This window comes from Peromyscus californicus, unplaced genomic scaffold, assembly GCF_007827085.1.
Source record: "Peromyscus californicus insignis strain IS unplaced genomic scaffold, ASM782708v3 Scaffold_4__1_contigs__length_199733344, whole genome shotgun sequence".
Classification (NCBI taxonomy): domain Eukaryota; kingdom Metazoa; phylum Chordata; class Mammalia; order Rodentia; family Cricetidae; genus Peromyscus; species Peromyscus californicus.
Genome location: NW_026294562.1, coordinates 72,210,605 through 72,229,311, shown reverse-complemented (window position 1 = coordinate 72,229,311; position 18,707 = coordinate 72,210,605). Strand labels below are relative to the sequence as shown.

Genomic DNA, 18,707 nt, shown 5'->3' with positions numbered 1-18,707 from the left:
CAGGCCCGGAAGTGGATCCAGCCATGACCTACAAGGCTAGTTTTCTGAAAGGAGGGAGAAAATTGAGAAAACACCTCCGTAAGATCAGGCTACAGGCAAGTCTGTGGAGCATTTTTTTTTTTTTTTTGTATTAGTGAGTGACGGGGGCAGGGGGGCGGGTAGCCCATTGTGGGTGGTGCCACCCCTGGACTGGTGGCCCTGAGTTGTATAAGAAAGCAGGCTGAGCAAGCTACAAGGAGCAAGCCAGTACGCAGCACCCCTCCATGGCCTCTGCATTCGCTCCTGCCCCCAGGTGCCTGCCCTGTTTGAGTTCCTGTCCTGAGTTCTTTAGATGATGAACAGTGATGTGGAAGTGTAAGCCAAATAAACCCCCCTCAACTTGCTTTGGTTATGGCGTCTCACCACAGGAATAGTAACTAACTAGGACAAAGGACATGCCGCAGTGACCCATTCCCTCCAGCCTGGTCTTATGACACCACCAGCCACATGAGTCTGAGGGGAACACTTCAGACTCAATTCTTAATTGTTACCAGATTGTTTCTATGGGAGAAAATAAGAGCTAGGAATGTCCTATTCTACCGTCTTGCTTGTAATTGTCCCCTACTCTTAAGTGACAAATTCTTCAGCAGAAATACAGGTGTGATTTGTGTTAACCTTGAGAATAATAAGAAGAGATATGTATATCTCATATGTGTGTTGCACAGGATCAGCGGAGATAAGAGGACAGTGTGGATACCAGATTGACTTTTTTCACACTGAGATAAATAATTCCTAAGTTTGTGACATTTACCGTTGGCTAGCTATGAGCGCGGTACTCATTAAGGCAGAAATGTAAGTGGCTAATGCTTTTCTCTGCATTAGGAGCCTTTGGAGATCGTCACGGCTCTTAAGAGGAGGACAGCTTTCTAACTCTTGAAAGGCAATCTCTCTCCTCTTTGAAAGCATTTCAGGTTCAAAGAGGGGAAATTTCCCCTCTAAGCAGGAAAGGGTACCTCACACTCTCCACAGAATATCAAAAATAACTGAAACAACCCCTAATAGGCAGTGAGTTGGATTGTTAGAAGCTGTGAGGGAAAAGGCTTTCATGGTAATAGCTGATTTAAAAGCTAAAAGCTGTGCCCCTCATCAGGCAGAGGATTTACCAAATGGTAAGTAACAGGCTTATTTGAAGTGCAGGGAACATCCAGGATGCATTTGGGTCTATACACGTGTGTTCCACCGTGTGCTCTTCATGTTACAATTACTGTAGAATACTCAAGGAAAATAGAAATACAACCCAGGCATTGATTAATCTCTGTAGGAATATGGATATTTTCCCTGAGAACAAAGTCTTTCGGACTTCTGGGTCAACATCGCTTGGATTTTTGAGTTTGTATCACAGATTAGCAATAATTACTCAGAACAGCATTGTGGTTATTTGTTCCAATGGAGAATGAAATTGTCAATGTAGTTGCTAATATATGTGTGGTTATTGATTCAAGCTGTATTCTGTTTTTCCATGGTTGGTCGAATTTTTGAAAGCTGAAGTGGTGGAGTTCAAAGTCAGGAAAGACATTAGGAATAATTTCCTGTCAATCTTCAGGATGGGCATTCTTTTTTTTTTTTTTTAATTTATTTTAATTTATTTTGCAATACAATTCAGTTCTACATATCAGTCACGGATTCCCTTGTTCTCCCCCCTCCCGTCCCCCTCACCTTCCCCCCAACGCCCCCCCCCCCATTCTCATCTCCTCCAGGGCAAAGCCTTCCCCACAGACTGAGGTCAACCTGGTAGACTCAGTCCAGGTAGGTCTAGTCCCCTCCTCCCAGGCCGAGCCAAACAATCCTGCATAGGCCCCAGGTTTCAAACAGCCAACTCATGCAATGAGCACAAGATCTGGTCCCACTGCCTGGATGCCTCCCAAACAGATCAAGCCAATCAACTGTCTCACCCATTCGGAGGGGCTGATCCAGTGGGGACCCCTCAGCCATTGGTTCATAGTTCATGTGTTTCCATTCATTTGGCTATTTGTCCCTGTGCTTTATCCAACCTTGGTCTCAACAATTCTCGCTCATATAAACCCTCCTCATTCTCGTTAATTGGACTCCCAGAGATCCACCCAGGGCCTAGTCATGGATCTCTGCATCCAGATCCCTCAGTAGTTGGATGAGGTTTCTAGCACAACAATTAGGGTGTTTGGCCATCCCATCACCAGTGTAGGTCAGTTCGGGCTGTCTCTCGACCATTGCCGGCAGTCTGTTGTGTGGGTATCTTTGTGGATTTCTGTGGGCCTCTCTAGCACTTTGCTTCTTCCTGTTCTCATGTGGTCTTCATTTACCATGGTCTCCTATCAGGATGGGCATTCTTGAAGTGGAATATTTTGCATGCTTTCCTCTGATTATTCCTGTTACTTTTTTTGGATGATATTTTTTGCAGCTGTGACTGCTTTGGAGATTTTGGTGAAGCACTAACTGAGCTGAGCACTAATCTCTACCTCCCTCTCCCACATACACACTGTCTGACTGTCTGTCTGTGTCTACCATCTATCTATATCTATATCTATCTATCTATCTATCTATCTATCTATCTATCTATCTATCTATCTATCTATCTATCACCTATCTACTATATTTTGTCAGAGAGACCTGGAAGGAGCTTCTTAACCCTTTACCTCAGCTATTTAGCATGTCCCAGAGTGAACAATCTGAGAAAGTCTTCTCAACCTGGGGGTGCCGGCAGGTAACAGACTGTTCTTCTGACTCTCTAAGAGGCAGGCACTTTACGTATTTAGGACCCCTTGTAGTGGCAAGTCTCAGAAAGCCAGTCTCCAGTGGGTGTAAAGGCGCACAGGGACCAACTTCTGAAATGACGTACAAAGGTGGCAGCCTGACAGCAGTCTGGTGCCCTGGCGCTCCTGCATGCCCTGGCCTTGCTCTGCCCACTCTAAGAGCTGCCCTGCCCCTTGGTGGGCAGCAGATGGTGAGCAGCTCTTCTTAGCTCCCCCAGCATCACACGTCACTTTGCTTCCTTGTTCCAGGGCTTTTATCACATCCATGTCTGCATCAGCCACGGGTGTGGATGGCGGGGCTCCTGCCCGTCACTTATACCTTCTCTAAATTGCTCTTGGGCTAGTTTCCAAGCAGAGTTTTGGACTCAGTTTCCTCTTGGCACGTTGGCTAGTGGGATAGGAATGGATAGCTGGACAAACTGGAGTTCTCTATTAAGATGGAGGGGGACCGCGCAGAGGAGGCTGCTTATAACACACCCTTCAGTCCTTCCACTCATCTTTGTGGGATGGAAGTGAGGCTACTGGGGAGGGAGGGGGCGCCTTGGGGCAGTGCAGAGAGTAGATGGGGATGGATGATGTTAGGAGGTCTGGACAGACAGATGTCTCAAGTTTTATAGGGAAGTAGAAGAAAGACCCACAGGCGAGATGCATGAGGCTGTTTAAGGACAGTTTTAGAAACAGTGTGGCCAGGACAAAGATCTGGGGTACAAAAATCCCCAGAAACCGAGTCTAATCCAGATGTTTCTGCTGAGAGGACATTGTGACATGGAATACCAAAACTTTGATTTCTGGGTGTCTCTGGAAAACACAGTCCTTTTTCTGTCTCCCTAGGCAGCCACGGCCATGTGTTATGAAATACTATTCTCACTGGACCAAGATGTGTTACTTTTGTTATGCTGTGTTTGTTTAACTATGTAAAGATGTGTTGCATTTGTTCACCTTGCCTGCCTAAGGCACCTGGTTGGTCTAATAAGGAGCTGAATGGCCAATAGCCAGGCAGGAGGGGCAATAGGTGGGGCTGCCATGCAGAGAGAATAGATAGAAAGAGGAATGTAGATAGAGAGGAGCAGGAGGAGAGAGGAGAGAATGCGGGACATGCCTGGGACCAGAAGCTCCTATCTGCGCAGTCAGGCTGATACCTCAGTGTTTCCCCGAGGGACAAGCTTTACACGGTGAGCTCCTTCTTCCTGCTCTTGCTTGGAGGCAGCAGTGGTCTTGCTATGGGCCCAGCCTGCTCTGTTCTGAGGTCAGAATGGCATAGCACAGCATGCATCCCAGGACAGGGTCCCCCGTTGTCAGACATCGGGAGGCGTGAGGACGGGAACTTCAGTCTTGTTAAGCAGTCCTGCCCTAAATAAATAACATCATAGAAGCAGAGAATGGATGGGATGGGAAGCCTATGGTCTATCAGTGTTCTGTTGTGGGGCTCACCTACCACTGGGAGGGGAAAGGGAGTCCACCCACCTGGGTTTTGGGTCCTTCTTTCTCTCCTATATCTTCAGCAGAGCTCAGGCCATTTGCTAGAGATCTACAAATGGAGGGATTCAGTTGCTTTCGACCACACGTGCAGCTTTTCCCCGCTGACTCCATTGTTTTATTAATTTCATCATGTCATTAATGTCCACTAATATCTTATATGCCAGTTTTATTGATATATAATTTACATACCAAGCAATCCACCCACTTAACGCTTATAACCCAGGGATCTTTAGACTATTGGCAGAATGGTCCAGCATCATCACAGTCAGCCATAGTCAGCCTTCATCCCTTCCAAAAGAAATACCAAATCCATCACAACTCAGTCCTCATTTGCTCCTACTATCACTCAAAACTTCAGTAACCACAAACCTCTTTTCTAACTCAGAATTTAGCTCTTATGGGCATTACACATAAACAGAAGCACAAAGTGTGTGGTCATTCAGGGCTGGCTTCATTCGCTTAGCATGATATTTCTATATTCATGATTGGATCTTGATCAGTTCCTACTTTCACACACCTGAAAAATATTTTATTGCATGAACATTGCCACTTTCATTTTACCTTCCATCATCATAGGGGCTTTTTGGTTATTTCCACTTTTGAGGCTACTTTAAGGAAATATGCTATGAATATTCGTGTGCAAGCTTGTGTGTGGACACATGTTCTGGGTTCTACTGGATGTGTACCCAGTGAGGGAGCATTATGTATAACCCTTTTGAGCATTGCATTGTAGGACTGTTACACAAGGGCTTGTATTGTAGACTTTGTAACCATGGACACTGCCATGGGAATGAACCATGAGGATCCTAGTGTGAAATGTAATAAATGGAGATACATGTCTGTCCGTTTGGACAACCTACTCCCAAGGGATCAGCTCCTAGATCTTTGCTGTTCCACCCGGGCTTGTTTCTGTAGCTAGAGTGACATTCAAAGGGTTCTTATGTAAATCAGTCAGGGGAGTGGGAGCTGGCCCTGGTTCTGCCGTTGAAATCTAGTGAATGCAGGCAAGGCCTTTAGTCTGTTACTCACCTGTCTTCAGATTCCTAGACTGTCTCACCTCCCAGGCCTGAGGCCTGTATATTAGAGGAGGCTGGAAACCTCCTCAAGCAGGAAGTCATGTTGGACCATGGTCAACTAGTTATTCTTGTAGCTAAAATTTTTCTGGTCCTGTCTGGCCCACAGTCAGGACAAATCTCTCTCACCCACCAGTCCCGCAGCCGCTCAGACCCAACCAAGTAAACACACAGAGACTTATATTACTTATAAACTGTATGGCCGTGGCAGGCTTCTTGCTAACTGTTCTTATATCTTAAATTAACTCATTTCTATTAATCTATAAGTTGCCACGTGGCTTGTGACTTACCCGTATCTTACATGTTGGTACTCATGGTGGAGGCTGGCAGTGTCTCTCTGACTCAGCCTTCATGTTCCTAGAATTCTCTTCTCTGTTTGTCCCGCCTATACTTCCTGCCTGGCTACTGGCCAATCAGTATTTTATTTATACAGAGTGATATCCACAGCATATTCTTCCTTGGAAACTTTCACGATAGAAAAGAAGGAGCTATTGTTTCCCAGAGCCTTGTTGAGAAAGGCAAATGTCTCTAGTCACTTTACTCTCCTTTTCTAGACCATCCAGTGGACCTGGTGGTACCCCCCGAAGCTTCACCCTGGTCAGTGTCACTCAAGGTGAGGAGACAGATTTTAGCAGTGTCTCACACATAGCCCCAAGCCACCAGGCTGACTTCTCCCTGTTGCTGGAGCCAGGCCTTACTCAGGATGCATGTCTGTAGCCTTTGTTTGGGTATTGCTGACAAGGATAGGTAGTATGTAATTCCTGAACCCTCTCTATTCCCTGAGACTCTCCACTCACTCTTCAACTTCAGAATTTTGTAGTTTGCTCAATACAAAGAAGTCCCATGACAGACAGGCTATAAGAGACTCTCCTCCAAGTGAAAATGTCTCATTTCTTTAGTGCAAGAGAAGGAAGGGGCAAAGAGGAGATTTCCTGTCACTGGGAAGATGCCTTCTTTATGGGTGTGTGTGTGTGTGTGTGTGTGTGTGTGTGTGTGTGTGTGTACAAATGTGAATGTACTTTTGTGTGGGAGGATGTTGAATTTCTTTTATTTTTCCACCAGTCAAAAACAGATTACAAGCTGGGCCTGAAGGCATAAGTTTAAAATCTGAGTTACTTGGAAAGGAAAGGCAGTTCAGTCTGGACAACTTAGTGAGATCCTGTATTAAAAACAAAAAGTAAGGGGTTGGAATGATGGCTCAGCAATTAAGAGCTCTGGTTGTTCTTCCAGAAGACCTGGATTTGAGTCCCAGCAACTACATGGTGGCTCACAACCATTTCTAACACTAATGCCAGGGGATCCAACACTCTCTTCCAGCCTCCATGGGCACCAGGCACATATGTGATACATAGACACACATGCAGGAAACATCAGAGCTTTGCCATTGGAGGGAAACCCCTTCATTTGCTCTAGATGCCCCTCCCCACCAAAAGCTGAAGTTCCTATCTATGCCCAAGGCTCTGGTTGAGCCAGGAGATACTTTGGAGGAGGCTGAGAATCCATTTCCTCTCACTCACATTTTGGATTGCCTCTTAGTGCCAGGACTCGGTATTTGATGGGCAACTTCAGTTTTAGAGTGAATACCCAGGATCAGGAAAACAGCCTGGCCAGTGGGGGCATGCCCATCATTTAGAACTTATGATTGTGGTGAGGTGGGAGCTATACTCAAGAGTCGCCAGAAACAAGGAAGCCTTAGCAGCAGGGTCTCATCTTGGAGACACTGTGGAGACAGAGCAGGAGAAGCCAAGGAGCTCAAAAGAAGAGCAGAGAGGAAGGACCCTGGGACATGGTGTGCAGGAGAAATGAAGAGCAGGACACTTGCTTATGCTCTGGGCTCTCTAGCTTCAATAGGGGCAGCGAGCTGCCCTGTGTTTGAGTGCCTTGCGGGTATCCTCTTCTGGCAGCCAGTAGATCTTAATGGCATCACTCGGGTGGATTCCCCGTGATATAAAATCCTGGTTCATGAGCATCAGGTCTCCAGGAAAGCCAGTGATGGGGAAGAGGTTTCTGTTCGTCAGGCCCGTGATGCGCCGCTCCTGTTTCCTCACAGGGAGGAAAGTTTTCCGATCATTCCGATGACATACCAAACACCCTTTGGGTTCTTCTGACTTGAAAATTACATTCATTGTGATTTCTCGTGGGTTTGTGGGTTTGAACTCAGCCTCCCCTTTCTCCTCTTGACTGGCTTGATCAGAGCTATCCCTGTCATACTTGCCCCCCTCTTCCCTGGACTTGACTGTTCCTGTGGTACCCGGCTCTGCTCCAGACAGCAAAGTGGCACTCCGGAGCCGTTCGAGGTATGGAGAAAACTGCTTGTTTCTCAGGGCTCGTGCGAGCTGCATCCTTTTTATATGTTTGTCGATGTCGATCACCTCTCGGTGGGGCATTTTAAACTCCTCTGCAGGGATGACCACCTTCGCTGTCCATATCTTTTCTGGGGGTCCGCACACAGTACAAGGAGAAGAGGACTCTTTTCTATATTTTTTTGCCATTTTGTAGTCTGATGACTGTGCCTGCAATTTTCTCAGCACCCTCCACTCTTTCCTCTGCTGCTCAGCCAAATATCTTCTTGTGGCTATGGTGTGAACGCCACCGAGATGCTGAACACAGGAAAAAAAGATGGTTAAAAATCTCAGTACCTAGGGGTAGGCAGCCACCATGGAGAGAATGAGCTAGTGGCTGATTCTCCTCCACTGCTAAGAGCATTGAATCCCTTATTAAACAGGAAAGCGGGTAGACCTTGGGGATGGATCACATAGGCCTGGGTTCAAAGCCCGGCTCTCCTTCTATCCACTGTGAGTTTAGAATCATTTTATTGACCTTACAAAGGGTATTGTGAAGTCTCAAAAGATGATGTGTGTGAGAGCAACTAGTGCATGCATGTGTGTGTGTGTGTGTGTGTGTGTGTGTGTGTGTGTGTGATTTTCTTATCACTGTCACTAAATAATACCCGACAAGAAGGAGCCTAAGGGAAGAAGCATCTACTCTGGCTCACAATTTGAGGGGACACAATTTGTCATGGTAGGGAGGACACGGTGGCAGGTGGCTCCATGGTGGTGGGGACATGGAGCAGCTTGCCTCCATCTCAGGGGATCAGGGCAGGAGCCAAGGCCAGGCAAAAACCAGAAGGCCCACCCTCTTAGTGACCCCATCCTTCTTCAACTAGACCTCGCCTCCTAAAAGTTCCACAACTATGCCACTAACTGAGAGCCCTATGTTGAAAGGCACGAGCTTCTGGGGACACTTCACGCTCAAAGTGTAACCCAGTGCCCAAAAGAAGAGCTGAGGACCCGGAAGCTTCATCTTTATCACTGAGGTTTGCAGCTTATCCTTATTTCTGTTTTTTCCATTTTTATTTTTTCAACTATTTTTTAAAAAGATTAACTTTGTTTTCAAGTGTGTGTGTGTGTGTGTGTGTGTTTGCACATGTGTGCAGGTAACTGTGGAGGCTAGAAGAGGATGTTGGATACCCTGGAGCTACAGTTATGTGCAGTTATAAGTTGCCTGACTTGGGTGCTGGGAACTGAACTCTGAAAGAGCAGTTTAGACTATCTTTCCAGCTCCTGATTTTTATTTTTGACAGTTTCATACAGGTGTATATGAACATTTTCACCTGTTACTTGCTCTCATCCCTCTCTCAGTCCCACTGAATTTCTTCTCCTTCCATACAAGTCCTCTTTTTGTGTCTCTTTTCCTTTTCTTTTGGTTTCTCTGTGACCCACCACCTCTAATTCGTGTTGTTCACATGAGCCTTGGTAGAAGGTTTTTCCTGGGGGCACGGGCAACTTACCAGTGGTTACATCACCGAAGAAAATGACTTCTCTGCCCCGCCCCCACTATGAACTGCCCAGAGAGAGGTGAAGCCTTGTGAGACCCTCACCTACCATGACTAAATGTTGATGGGCACTATTTGTGCAGAGCTCATGTGGTGTTGAAAGACCAAGGGTTAAAACACATGAGCCTATGGGAGACATGTCACACTCAAAGTACAACATAGTGCCAGGTAAGTACTTAAGAAATGGCAGTTTCGTTATTTATTATCACAGTTACATAAAACACAGTGTTTTTTAGTGTGTGTTTCTGTTTGGTGTAAGTATTACCAACATATAGGGGGAGGGTGTATGTCCTGTGCATATGCATTCAGAGACCAGAAAAAGACATTAGGTGCCTTCCCCTACCACTTTCCTCCATATTCCTTTGAGATATAGTCTCTCACAGAACTAGAAACTTACCATTTTGTTTAGGCTGGCTGGCCAGCAATCTCCCAGGGTCCACCTGTCTCTGCTCCCAGTGCCAGGGTTACAGTACATGCAGCCATGCCTAGCATTTTTAAAAGGTGCTAAGGATTCAAATGCAGGCCTTCATGCTTGCACAGCAAGGATACTCACCCTCTGAGTCATTTTTCCAGCCCTGCTTATGGCTGTACTCCTGATTGGGATGTTCAGAGAGTGAAATCTATCAGTAGACACAGCCAACAGGAGCTACTGTGGAAGCATCTGTGATTGATGGATTTTGAACCCTAGGATTCCCCCCACCTCTGCAAGCAGACTCTAGAGGGACTCAGTCCATGCAAACTTGAGGGCATTTACCAGGATCTCCTGTTCCATCGGAGAATATTTTCCAAGGGCAATGCGTGGGTCTGATTTGTAGAATGCCGTCCATATCCTGGAAGGCAGAGGGGCAATGAGTTAGAGCACTGGAAAGGGCCTTTCTAGTTTCTTCTCGCGGTGAGAAACCCACAGGTGGTAGTTCTACCTTAACTAGGCTTGGGGACACCTAGGAGAGGACTGGGTACCCAAGCCATACTCACCCCAGAGGTGATGCGGGACAGAAGTCCTCTTTCCGGTATGGAAAATCTTGAGCTACTAAGGGGTAGCTGACACTGGGCACCTTGGATGGCTTTCTGTTATCTTGCTCTTCCTCAGCAGTGGTCCCTTCCTGGGCCTTCAGATGTGCAGCTCTCTGGCTTCTATACCTCTGAAAGCGATTTTCCCACTCTTTAATCATACTCCGGCAATAGGTTAGGGCAGGAGGTGTTACTGCCTGGAGTTAGTGTCTGAGACAGTTTAATGGGAGCTCAAGGGGCAGTCAAAAGCACTTAGCATGTCATAACTGGCTTAGCCAAGGCCTTATTGTGAAGTCTGTTAAATGACTCTTGGGTAAAACACTGCCACTCTGTGGTAGGCTGGAGCCCAGGAAGAAACTGGGCAGAGTGTGACTGGGAGGCAGTGCAGCTTCTCAGTTCTTAGGGGATGAAGAAAAAGACTTTGCATCGATACCTATTTAAGGTGGTTATTGGGGTGCTGTCTTTTTTTCCTTAAAAACCATAGGTTTGCTTTCCATATTTTTGGTCAGATAAATTACAAATATTTACTCCTACACCTTTCTATTAAACTTTTAACACCTTTCTATTTTTATACACGTTTCTGTTTTTTTTTTTTTTTTAAATTTTATGTAGTTGCATGTGTGTCAGAGTGTATGCATGGATGTCACATGCATTCAGTGCCTGCAGAGGCCAGAAGAAGGCATCAGATTCACTGGAATGGAGTTACAGATGGTTGTAAGCTGTCATGTGGGTGTAGGAAACAGAACCTGGGTCCTCTTTTACAAGAGTAGCAAGTACTCTTAGCAACTAAACTAGCTAGTCCCACTTTTCACTTTTTAATGTTTATTTTTAAAATTTTATTTTATTTAATTAGCATTTTTTTCATTTACCTTACATACTGACCACGGTTCTCCCTCCCTTCTCTCCTCCCATCCCCTTCCTCTGACTCCCATCCACCCCCTCCCCAACCACTACTCTCCATTCAGAAAGGGGCAGGCCTCCCATGGGCTTGAAAACAGACAGCATGGCACATCAAGTTGAGCTCCTCCCCCTGCCAAAAGGCTGGGTGAAGTAATCCAGCCTGAGGAACAGGTTCCCAAGAGCCAGTTAAGCACCAGGGATAGGCCCCTTCTCACTTTCTTAAAGGTGTCTTTTGGGGAATGGAAGTTCCTATGTTTATGCCAGGTGCACTCTAATTATTGCTATTTCCCTTTATGGTTAATGCTTTCCTTACATTGTATAAGAAATTGTCATCTATCCAAAGTAGGAATGGTACTCACACTCATACACATGTAATTAATTCCAGGACAATCATTAATATGATAATGATTAACTGCCCTTTCCATTTCTTTTAAGTATATTTCCGAGTTCTTTTTGTAATGACTGTTAAGAAGTATGTGCGTTTATGAGCAAGCCAGAGGACTCCCTTCTCTGTATCCACAGTTGTCCCCGCAGCTACCAGCCTGGACTCCGGCTCCCTCTGGTAAGGTCTTAGAGCTTATATCTACTGCTCTTCTCATGATGGAGCCAAGCACTCGACCAAAGACACTCGAGGGAAGTGGGATTTACACTGGCTCACAGTTTCATCATGGTGGGGAAGACCTGGTGGAGCGGTCTAGCCGGAGTGGTGGGAGCTCACTGTTGCTGCGGTACCGCAGCTCAGGAAGCGGAGGGCTCAGGCTGGAGCCAGGGTAGCTATCTCCTTCAAGTCTCAGCCCTGGCAACCCACTTCTTTCAGCTAGGCCACAGTCCCGACGTTTCTACAACCTCCTAAAGTGTCACCACCACTTGGAGCCCAAGGGTTCAAACACATGAGACTCTGAGGGGCGTTTCATATTCGACCCATTAAAGGATGATTCCCAAGGCCCACCTGCCATCTCCAAGACTAAGCAATAGGTTCCTGAAATATAGGGACCCCTTTCTGACACTGAATCAGACACAAAGCAGAGTCTACATAGAATCATTGCCAGCCTTCCCCTGAGGGGTTCAATGGAGAGGTCCCTCACCTTGTTCTCCTCAAAAGTGCCTTTGTGACATTTTGAATGGGATATTCCCCATATTCTTAGGCATTTGAAGACATTGTCCACAGTTGGCATCAGTGTTTGGGAAAGGTTAGGAGGTGTGGCCTTGCTGGAAGAAGTATGTCACCGTCACCGAGGGCAGGCTTTGAGGCTTCAAAAGCCATCTTCCATTCCCAGCTTAATCTCTCTCTGCCAGCTGCTTGTGGTATGAGATGTGAGCTTTCAGCTGGTCCTGCCTCCATGCCTGCCTGCTGTTCTGCTTTCCCACCATCATGGTGATGAACTCTTATCCCCCTGGAACGTAAGCCCCAGATAAACCCTTTCTTCGTCACGGGGTTTTATCACACCAAGAGGAAAATAACTAATATAGTCTTCTTTTGGTTTCTTGTGCTGCTCAGATTCACCATGAGGCATGAGCAGTACTTTCCTGAAGTGTAGGCCGACATTGTGCTGGCTGAGTTTATACCAACTTGACACAAGCTAGAGTCGTCTGGGAGGAGGGAGCCTCAGGTGGGAAAATGCCCCCATAAAATTAGGCTGTAGGCTAGCCAGTAGGGCATTTTTTCAATTAGTGATTGATGGGGGAAGGTCCAACCCATTGTGAGTGGTGCTACCCCTGGGCGGATGGTCCTGGGTTCTATAAGAAAGCAGGCTGAGCAAGCCGTAAGGAGCAAGCCAGTAAGCAGCACTCCTCCATGGCCTCTGCATCAGCTCCTGCCCCCAGATTCCTGCCCTGTTTGAGTTCCTGTCCTGACCTCCTTCCGTGATGGACTATGACGTGGAAGTGTAGGCTGAATAAACACACTTTCCTTCCTGTCTTGCTTTTGGTTATGTGATATGGCAGGCGTTCCTCTTCAAATTAGGGCCAACGTCTTAGTTTCTTTTCCCATTGCTGTGATTAAAATATCCCGATAAAAGCAGTTTAGGGGAGAAGGGTTTCTTCTAGCTCATGAGTCGAGGTGCAGTCTATGACGGCGGGAAGAAAGGCAGCAGGCCTTGAAGCAGCAGCAGGGTGTGTCACATCTAGTCATGAAGAAGAGAGCTAGTGAGGGCAATGCATGCTGTTCGTTCCCTTTCTCCAGCTGTGCATGCAGCCCAGGATTCCACCCAAGAAATGGTGACCCCGTAGTGACTGCTCCAGAGGGGCTGGGACCTGGGAGCATGGCGCCGGGAAAGGAGGCCGACTGAAGTCTCATGCGACAGCCAGCTTTAGTCAGGGCAGCAGACAGTTTATAGTCTGAGGGCGCAGAGAGCTCATAGGAGCAAAGTTCACTTGAGTTCAAGCTGTGCACAACAATAAAGACAAGCCGCGTGTGGCAAAAACATGTTTTTCCATGGAAGCACACAAAGGCCGGTTTAAACATTTAACTAACTAGCAGCGGCAAGAAGTAATGAGTAATCCAAAGTAAACTCACTCATGTCTGCTACACCTGGAACAAGTGTGAAAACATATTCCAGGAACAATTCGGGGTTTTGAAGAAAATGAGGTTGCAAGACTTTTGTCCTGTTTTCTTGGAGTGGTCTCACAAGCCCGCAGAATTCTCACTTGACTCTATTCCTGGACTGTGTTTTGATAGAGTAGGTTTTTCTATCTCAAGATACATCCCCACATTCCCAGAGGCCCATATCCCAGGCAATTCCTGGTTCTGTCAAGCTGATGACCACTAACCCTCACAGTTAATAAATGAACATTTTAAGAACCTATAAGCTCCCCTTATATGTCACTAGATGTTTGACATTAGAATCCTAACGCATTAGTTGAATGTTAGTGATAAAGTTGTACTACAGAATGATGGGAAGGAGCATACATGTGTTAGTAAGAGCTCTCTGAGTGAAGTTGTTGTGTTTGACAATAAAAATCCAGGACATCCATTACATTTTAATTTTAGATATATCCCATTTACTTATCATAGGGAATAGTTCATTTTTTATTGACAATTCCATTTTAGCAGGTTGTTTTATATATTATTTGACAACTCCATCACAGGGCTGGTGGAAGGGCAGAAAAAGGCCTGATGTGTAGCACTTACCCATTTCTTTGGTGTAAATAGTCCTGTAGCATTAATGTTATGATACTGATGTGAGTGGTATCAGGGAATATGGAATTAGAAATAAATGCATGCAATTGGCTCTCTTTCAAATATTGCCTCTTGCCATTTGCCAGCTTGCTAGCCCTGGGGAGTGGCCTTACATAAGACAGCCTCAGTTCTGGATGAACAACCAGAACAATAACATGACCCCTGTTAGGAGGCAGCTGGGAAGATTAAATGAGAAAAAGAGCTCCCCAGGGACCCGTAAGGAACAGTGGTCTCCACATGTTCATGGCGTCACCTCAGCTGTCAAAATCAAACAGATTGGTTCCAGAGAGGATGGCACCTACTACTGTCCTTGTCATCTCTGGAGAACTTTTTCATGGGTTTTGTATTGGAAGTGAAGGTCTTGACAGTCCTGGCCTGTCACCTGAAAAATAAGGCCAGAATTGTCTTAGAATTAACCTCGCTTTCAGCAGGACAGACATTATTGACCTAGACACTTTATTACTTCTCTGTCGCTGTGATACAACACCGTGACCAAGGCACCTCACAGGCGGAAGAGTTTGCTGTAGTTTGTGGTCCCAGAGGGATAAGAGTCCATCATGGCATGGACATGACAACAAGCAGTAGGCATGGTCAGAATCAGGAAGCCAAGAGATCCCATCTTCACAGGAAGCAGAGAGTGGACTGGAGGTGGTGGGGTCTTCTAATCTCAAAGCCTGCCCCCAGTGATGTACTTCCTCTAGCAAGACCACACCTCCCCACAACCTCTTCAAATAGTGCCACCACCTGAGGACCAAATGCTCAAACAGCCAAGGATGACGGTAGACATTTCTCATTCAAACCACAGTAGACGCCTTGCTAACTTCTTCCCTTCCGTTTTTCAAAAGCATCCCAACCTCACTGTGGTGTTCTTCTTGGAAACCCAGTAGGCTAGATTTGCAGAAGATTTCTGGGACCATTGATGGGTTTAACGGATTATTCCCATTTTAGGAAGAGATTACTGATCTCTGAATTCAGGAAGCCTCCCGCGCCTAAACATCCTGTATCTGAGGATTCAACCACTCGTGGTTCTTAGAATGAGCTGCGCTGAACTCATATGGGAGCTTTATAAAATGCTGATGTCTGGATGCCACCCCCCCCAGAGGTCCTGTTGTGGACCCCGAAGACCAAGTTTTCAGCACAAAGGGAGGGACAGAGGGCAGGGATAAGGGACAAAGACAGGAGGCAGAGGACAAAAGGAGAAGGGGAAGGGAACAAGGGAAAAGGGACAGGTCCCTGAGGATAGAGAGGAGACAGACATGGTACATAGGAAAATGGCAGTTTATAATGGTACAAAGGGAAACCCTGTGTTAGAGTAAGGTGTTTAATTTTAATTGGACATGTTAATTAGGTGAGCCAAAGGGGGCTTTTGATTGTTGGAGTTTAGTATTTTGATAGCTGGACCTTGGTAGTCAGCCTCAGGAGGAGGAAGTGGCCAAATAAGGGAATAGTCTTGGTTTCTGGCTTTAGGAATGTAATCGAGTGGTTTTTAGCCAGGCAGAGGGAGTGGGAGAGACAGGCAAGGCTGCCAGAGCCCTGCTTGCCACACTCAAGCTGGCCAGAGTCCCTTCAAGGGAGCTCTAGTGCAGCCCCCGGCCAGGCATGAGCCAGCTCTGCAGACCCGTGCTCCTCTTCAGTTGTGTCCACTTTCCCGAACAGTCAGTCCAGCCTTAGCTCACATGGGTTGAAGAGAAGCGAGAGGGTGGAAGAGCAGATGTTCCTATAGAGCCAGGACTAATTCTGGAAAACCCAAGAATTAGTGAGCTGTATTTTTCACTTTTCTGTTGCTGTGATAAAACACCATGACCAAGGAAGCTTCTACAAAGAAGAGTTAATTTGGGCTTATGACTCCAAAGGGGATGGTCGTAGTTGGGGAGGCATGGCAGCAGGCTGCCAGAGCGGGAGCTGAGAGACCACATATTCAATTGCACACAGAGAAACAGAGAGTGAACAGGAAGTGGAGGGCAGGCTATAAACTCTCAAAGGCCACCCCTAATGATGCACTTCTTCCAACAAGGCTCCACCTCTTAAAGACCCCCAAACCTCCTCAAACAGCACCAACCGCCTGGGACCAAGTGTTCAAATATATGAGCCTATGGGGACATTTCTCATTTAGACCACCACAGAACCCTTTGAGGGAAAGGTGTATTCCAGGAAAGGGAACTTTGAGTGGTCCTGGGAATGGTAACTTCACCCTAATGCCCATCTGACCTTGACTCTGTTGTCTACAGACATTTGTACAAACTCAACAATGAGGAGTTGGCAGGGGAGGGGAAATGCTTTCTGGAGGAGAGCTGGAGAGAGATAGTATGCTTGGGGGAACTAGAAGAGGTTTGATTTGCAGAGGGAGTGGGTGGATGGGACATGGAAGAGGTGGGTACTTTGTTGTCCGTCAGCCATCAAAGTAAGCATCCATTGGTCCATGGGCAGGAAACATACCCCCTTCTCTTGCAGCTGGAAGTACCTGTCTGAGTCTAGAGTTGCATTAACTCCTGAGCTCACAGGCCTGCTGGGTTCCTGCTCAGCTGAGTTACGGAGCCTCTAACCTAGCCTGTAGTCTCCCACAGTTCCGAGGTTATATCAGATTACGGAGGAAGCAATTGACTGTGGTTTCCCTTATCTTCAAATAACAACTTCCTGTATTAGACAGGCATGGAGATGGCGCCAGGCAAATGCTCCGGTGACTCTGCTGGTTCGACCACAACCAGACACAGCTGGAGACTGGGTGGGGAGAATCCCTGTGTTTGGAGCCCCTTCATCTTGTTTGTTCAGACTGGACAGACATGAAACAGGAGAGAGGACCCTTCCCTGTCCCTGGGGTTGTACCTGGTCAAGTTCATAGAGTATGCTGTTACTCTTCCTCCCATGATGAGAAGGAATGGGAAGGACCTGGGAAAGGGTAGGGTGAGCAGGGGGTAGGCTCCACTCCAGTCGTATGGTGCCTTGTGCCCCATTGGCTAACTCCATTTGAGTTGGTAGAAAAGGAATTGGCCCTTTCTGGGAGGTCCACCCTCATGGCTCACTGTGGGTGGGGCATGCATTGAGCCTGTGGAGGTCTGAGAGAAGGGGCTGAAGAGGAATCACCCAAAATCAAGTGGCTGGGTAGTAAATCAGAGTCCCCCACACACCAATGTGGTACCACTAAATGGAGAAGCAAAGATTCAGGATGTTTAGGATTGGGGTATAGTGCTGGGATGAGACTAAGGTTTTTTCTGTGTAGACAAATTATACCACCCCCGTTCTCATTCACTGAAGCACTCAGGGAATGAATTAACTATCAAGTGCTTGTTTTGTGTGTGTTAACATCATTAGCAGGACCTATGAGCAGTTTGATTTCCGGGGGTTAGTGAGATACGTGTTTGTCTAAATGTGCAAAGGGGAATATTTCTCTCTGGTCAGCTTTCTCTGGTGTTCACACACTAATGCGTTCAATTGAGTCCTGCCATAAGCTCTACTCTTTACACTAGACACTAGGAACACAACGATAGAAAGGACAGGGTTCCTGCCTTGAGGACGGGCTTGTGCAGTGGGACGAGACAGACGTTCAAGGTCAGTGAACTATACAGTCCTCACTATAGCAAGGAAATGGGGTGCTCTCACAGCGCTGATCCAAGGGCTCAGAAAGTACCACAGGGCAACATTGAGGGTATTGGAAGATAAAGCACACGGAAATTTAGAAACATTCACTTGTCTCCTTTGATATGGATTTTTATTCCTACAAATCCCACACCAGTAGCAACAGTAAGTGAACAAACACAGGGAAAGGGATTTGGGAAACTCCTTCTCTGGGCCTCTGTTAGGAGATCTCTGCTTGGCTGTTGGAACATATGCTAGGCTCTCACTCACACATGTGTCTGTCTCCTGCTGTGGCGCAAAAGTCAATGAGATCTACCCACAGGGACAAGAAAGCAGCAGAATGCTGCTGTTCCATGGACGTTCCCTCATCCTGGAGCCCCTGAGCCACACATCTCCTCAGTGCCATCTTTATTTATTTAAAAATAGAGTTTTATATATATCCCAGGCTGCTGTGATCTTGGAACTTCGAACAAGCTATGTAACCAAGAATGAACTTGAACGTCTGGTATCCTGCCTTCACCTTGTGAGTGTTGGGATTATAGGCATGCACCACCATGCCTGGGTTATGTGATGATGCTGGGTGTTGAACACAAGGTACATTAGGCAAGTGCTCTATATATACCAAATAAACTATGTCCCCAGCCTTCGGTAGCTTCTCTTGAGCAGCTCCACTCTCATTGGACCCAGCACCAGAGGTTACCAGGAGAGGCCAGTTCTGGGCATTCAGCTTCTCTTGTGTCCTTCAGAGATGTTCTTGGGGTAGTACTCTACCTGAAGGGAAGACTTGGCACCTGAGCCTTCTGGTTCCTAAAGCAATTTTGACACGGGACAAGTCCAACCCCTGTTGGATATACGTTCAGGCTATAACTAGATGCCAGAAACCCCAAAAC

General features: G+C 46.7%; 1 protein-coding gene across 1 annotated transcript; it reads right to left on the bottom strand.

Annotated features, from left to right (window-relative positions):
- Positions 1 to 7,164: 7,164 nt before the first annotated feature.
- CUNH10orf120 (chromosome unknown C10orf120 homolog) lies at positions 7,165 to 10,327 on the bottom strand. The gene is made up of 3 exons (XM_052760126.1): positions 10,131 to 10,327; positions 9,910 to 9,985; positions 7,165 to 7,920 (listed from the first exon to the last, which is right to left on the bottom strand). Exons 1-3 carry the CDS (start codon positions 10,325 to 10,327, stop codon positions 7,165 to 7,167), a joined length of 1,029 nt encoding a protein of 342 aa, XP_052616086.1.
- Between the last annotated feature and the right edge of the window lie 8,380 nt (positions 10,328 to 18,707).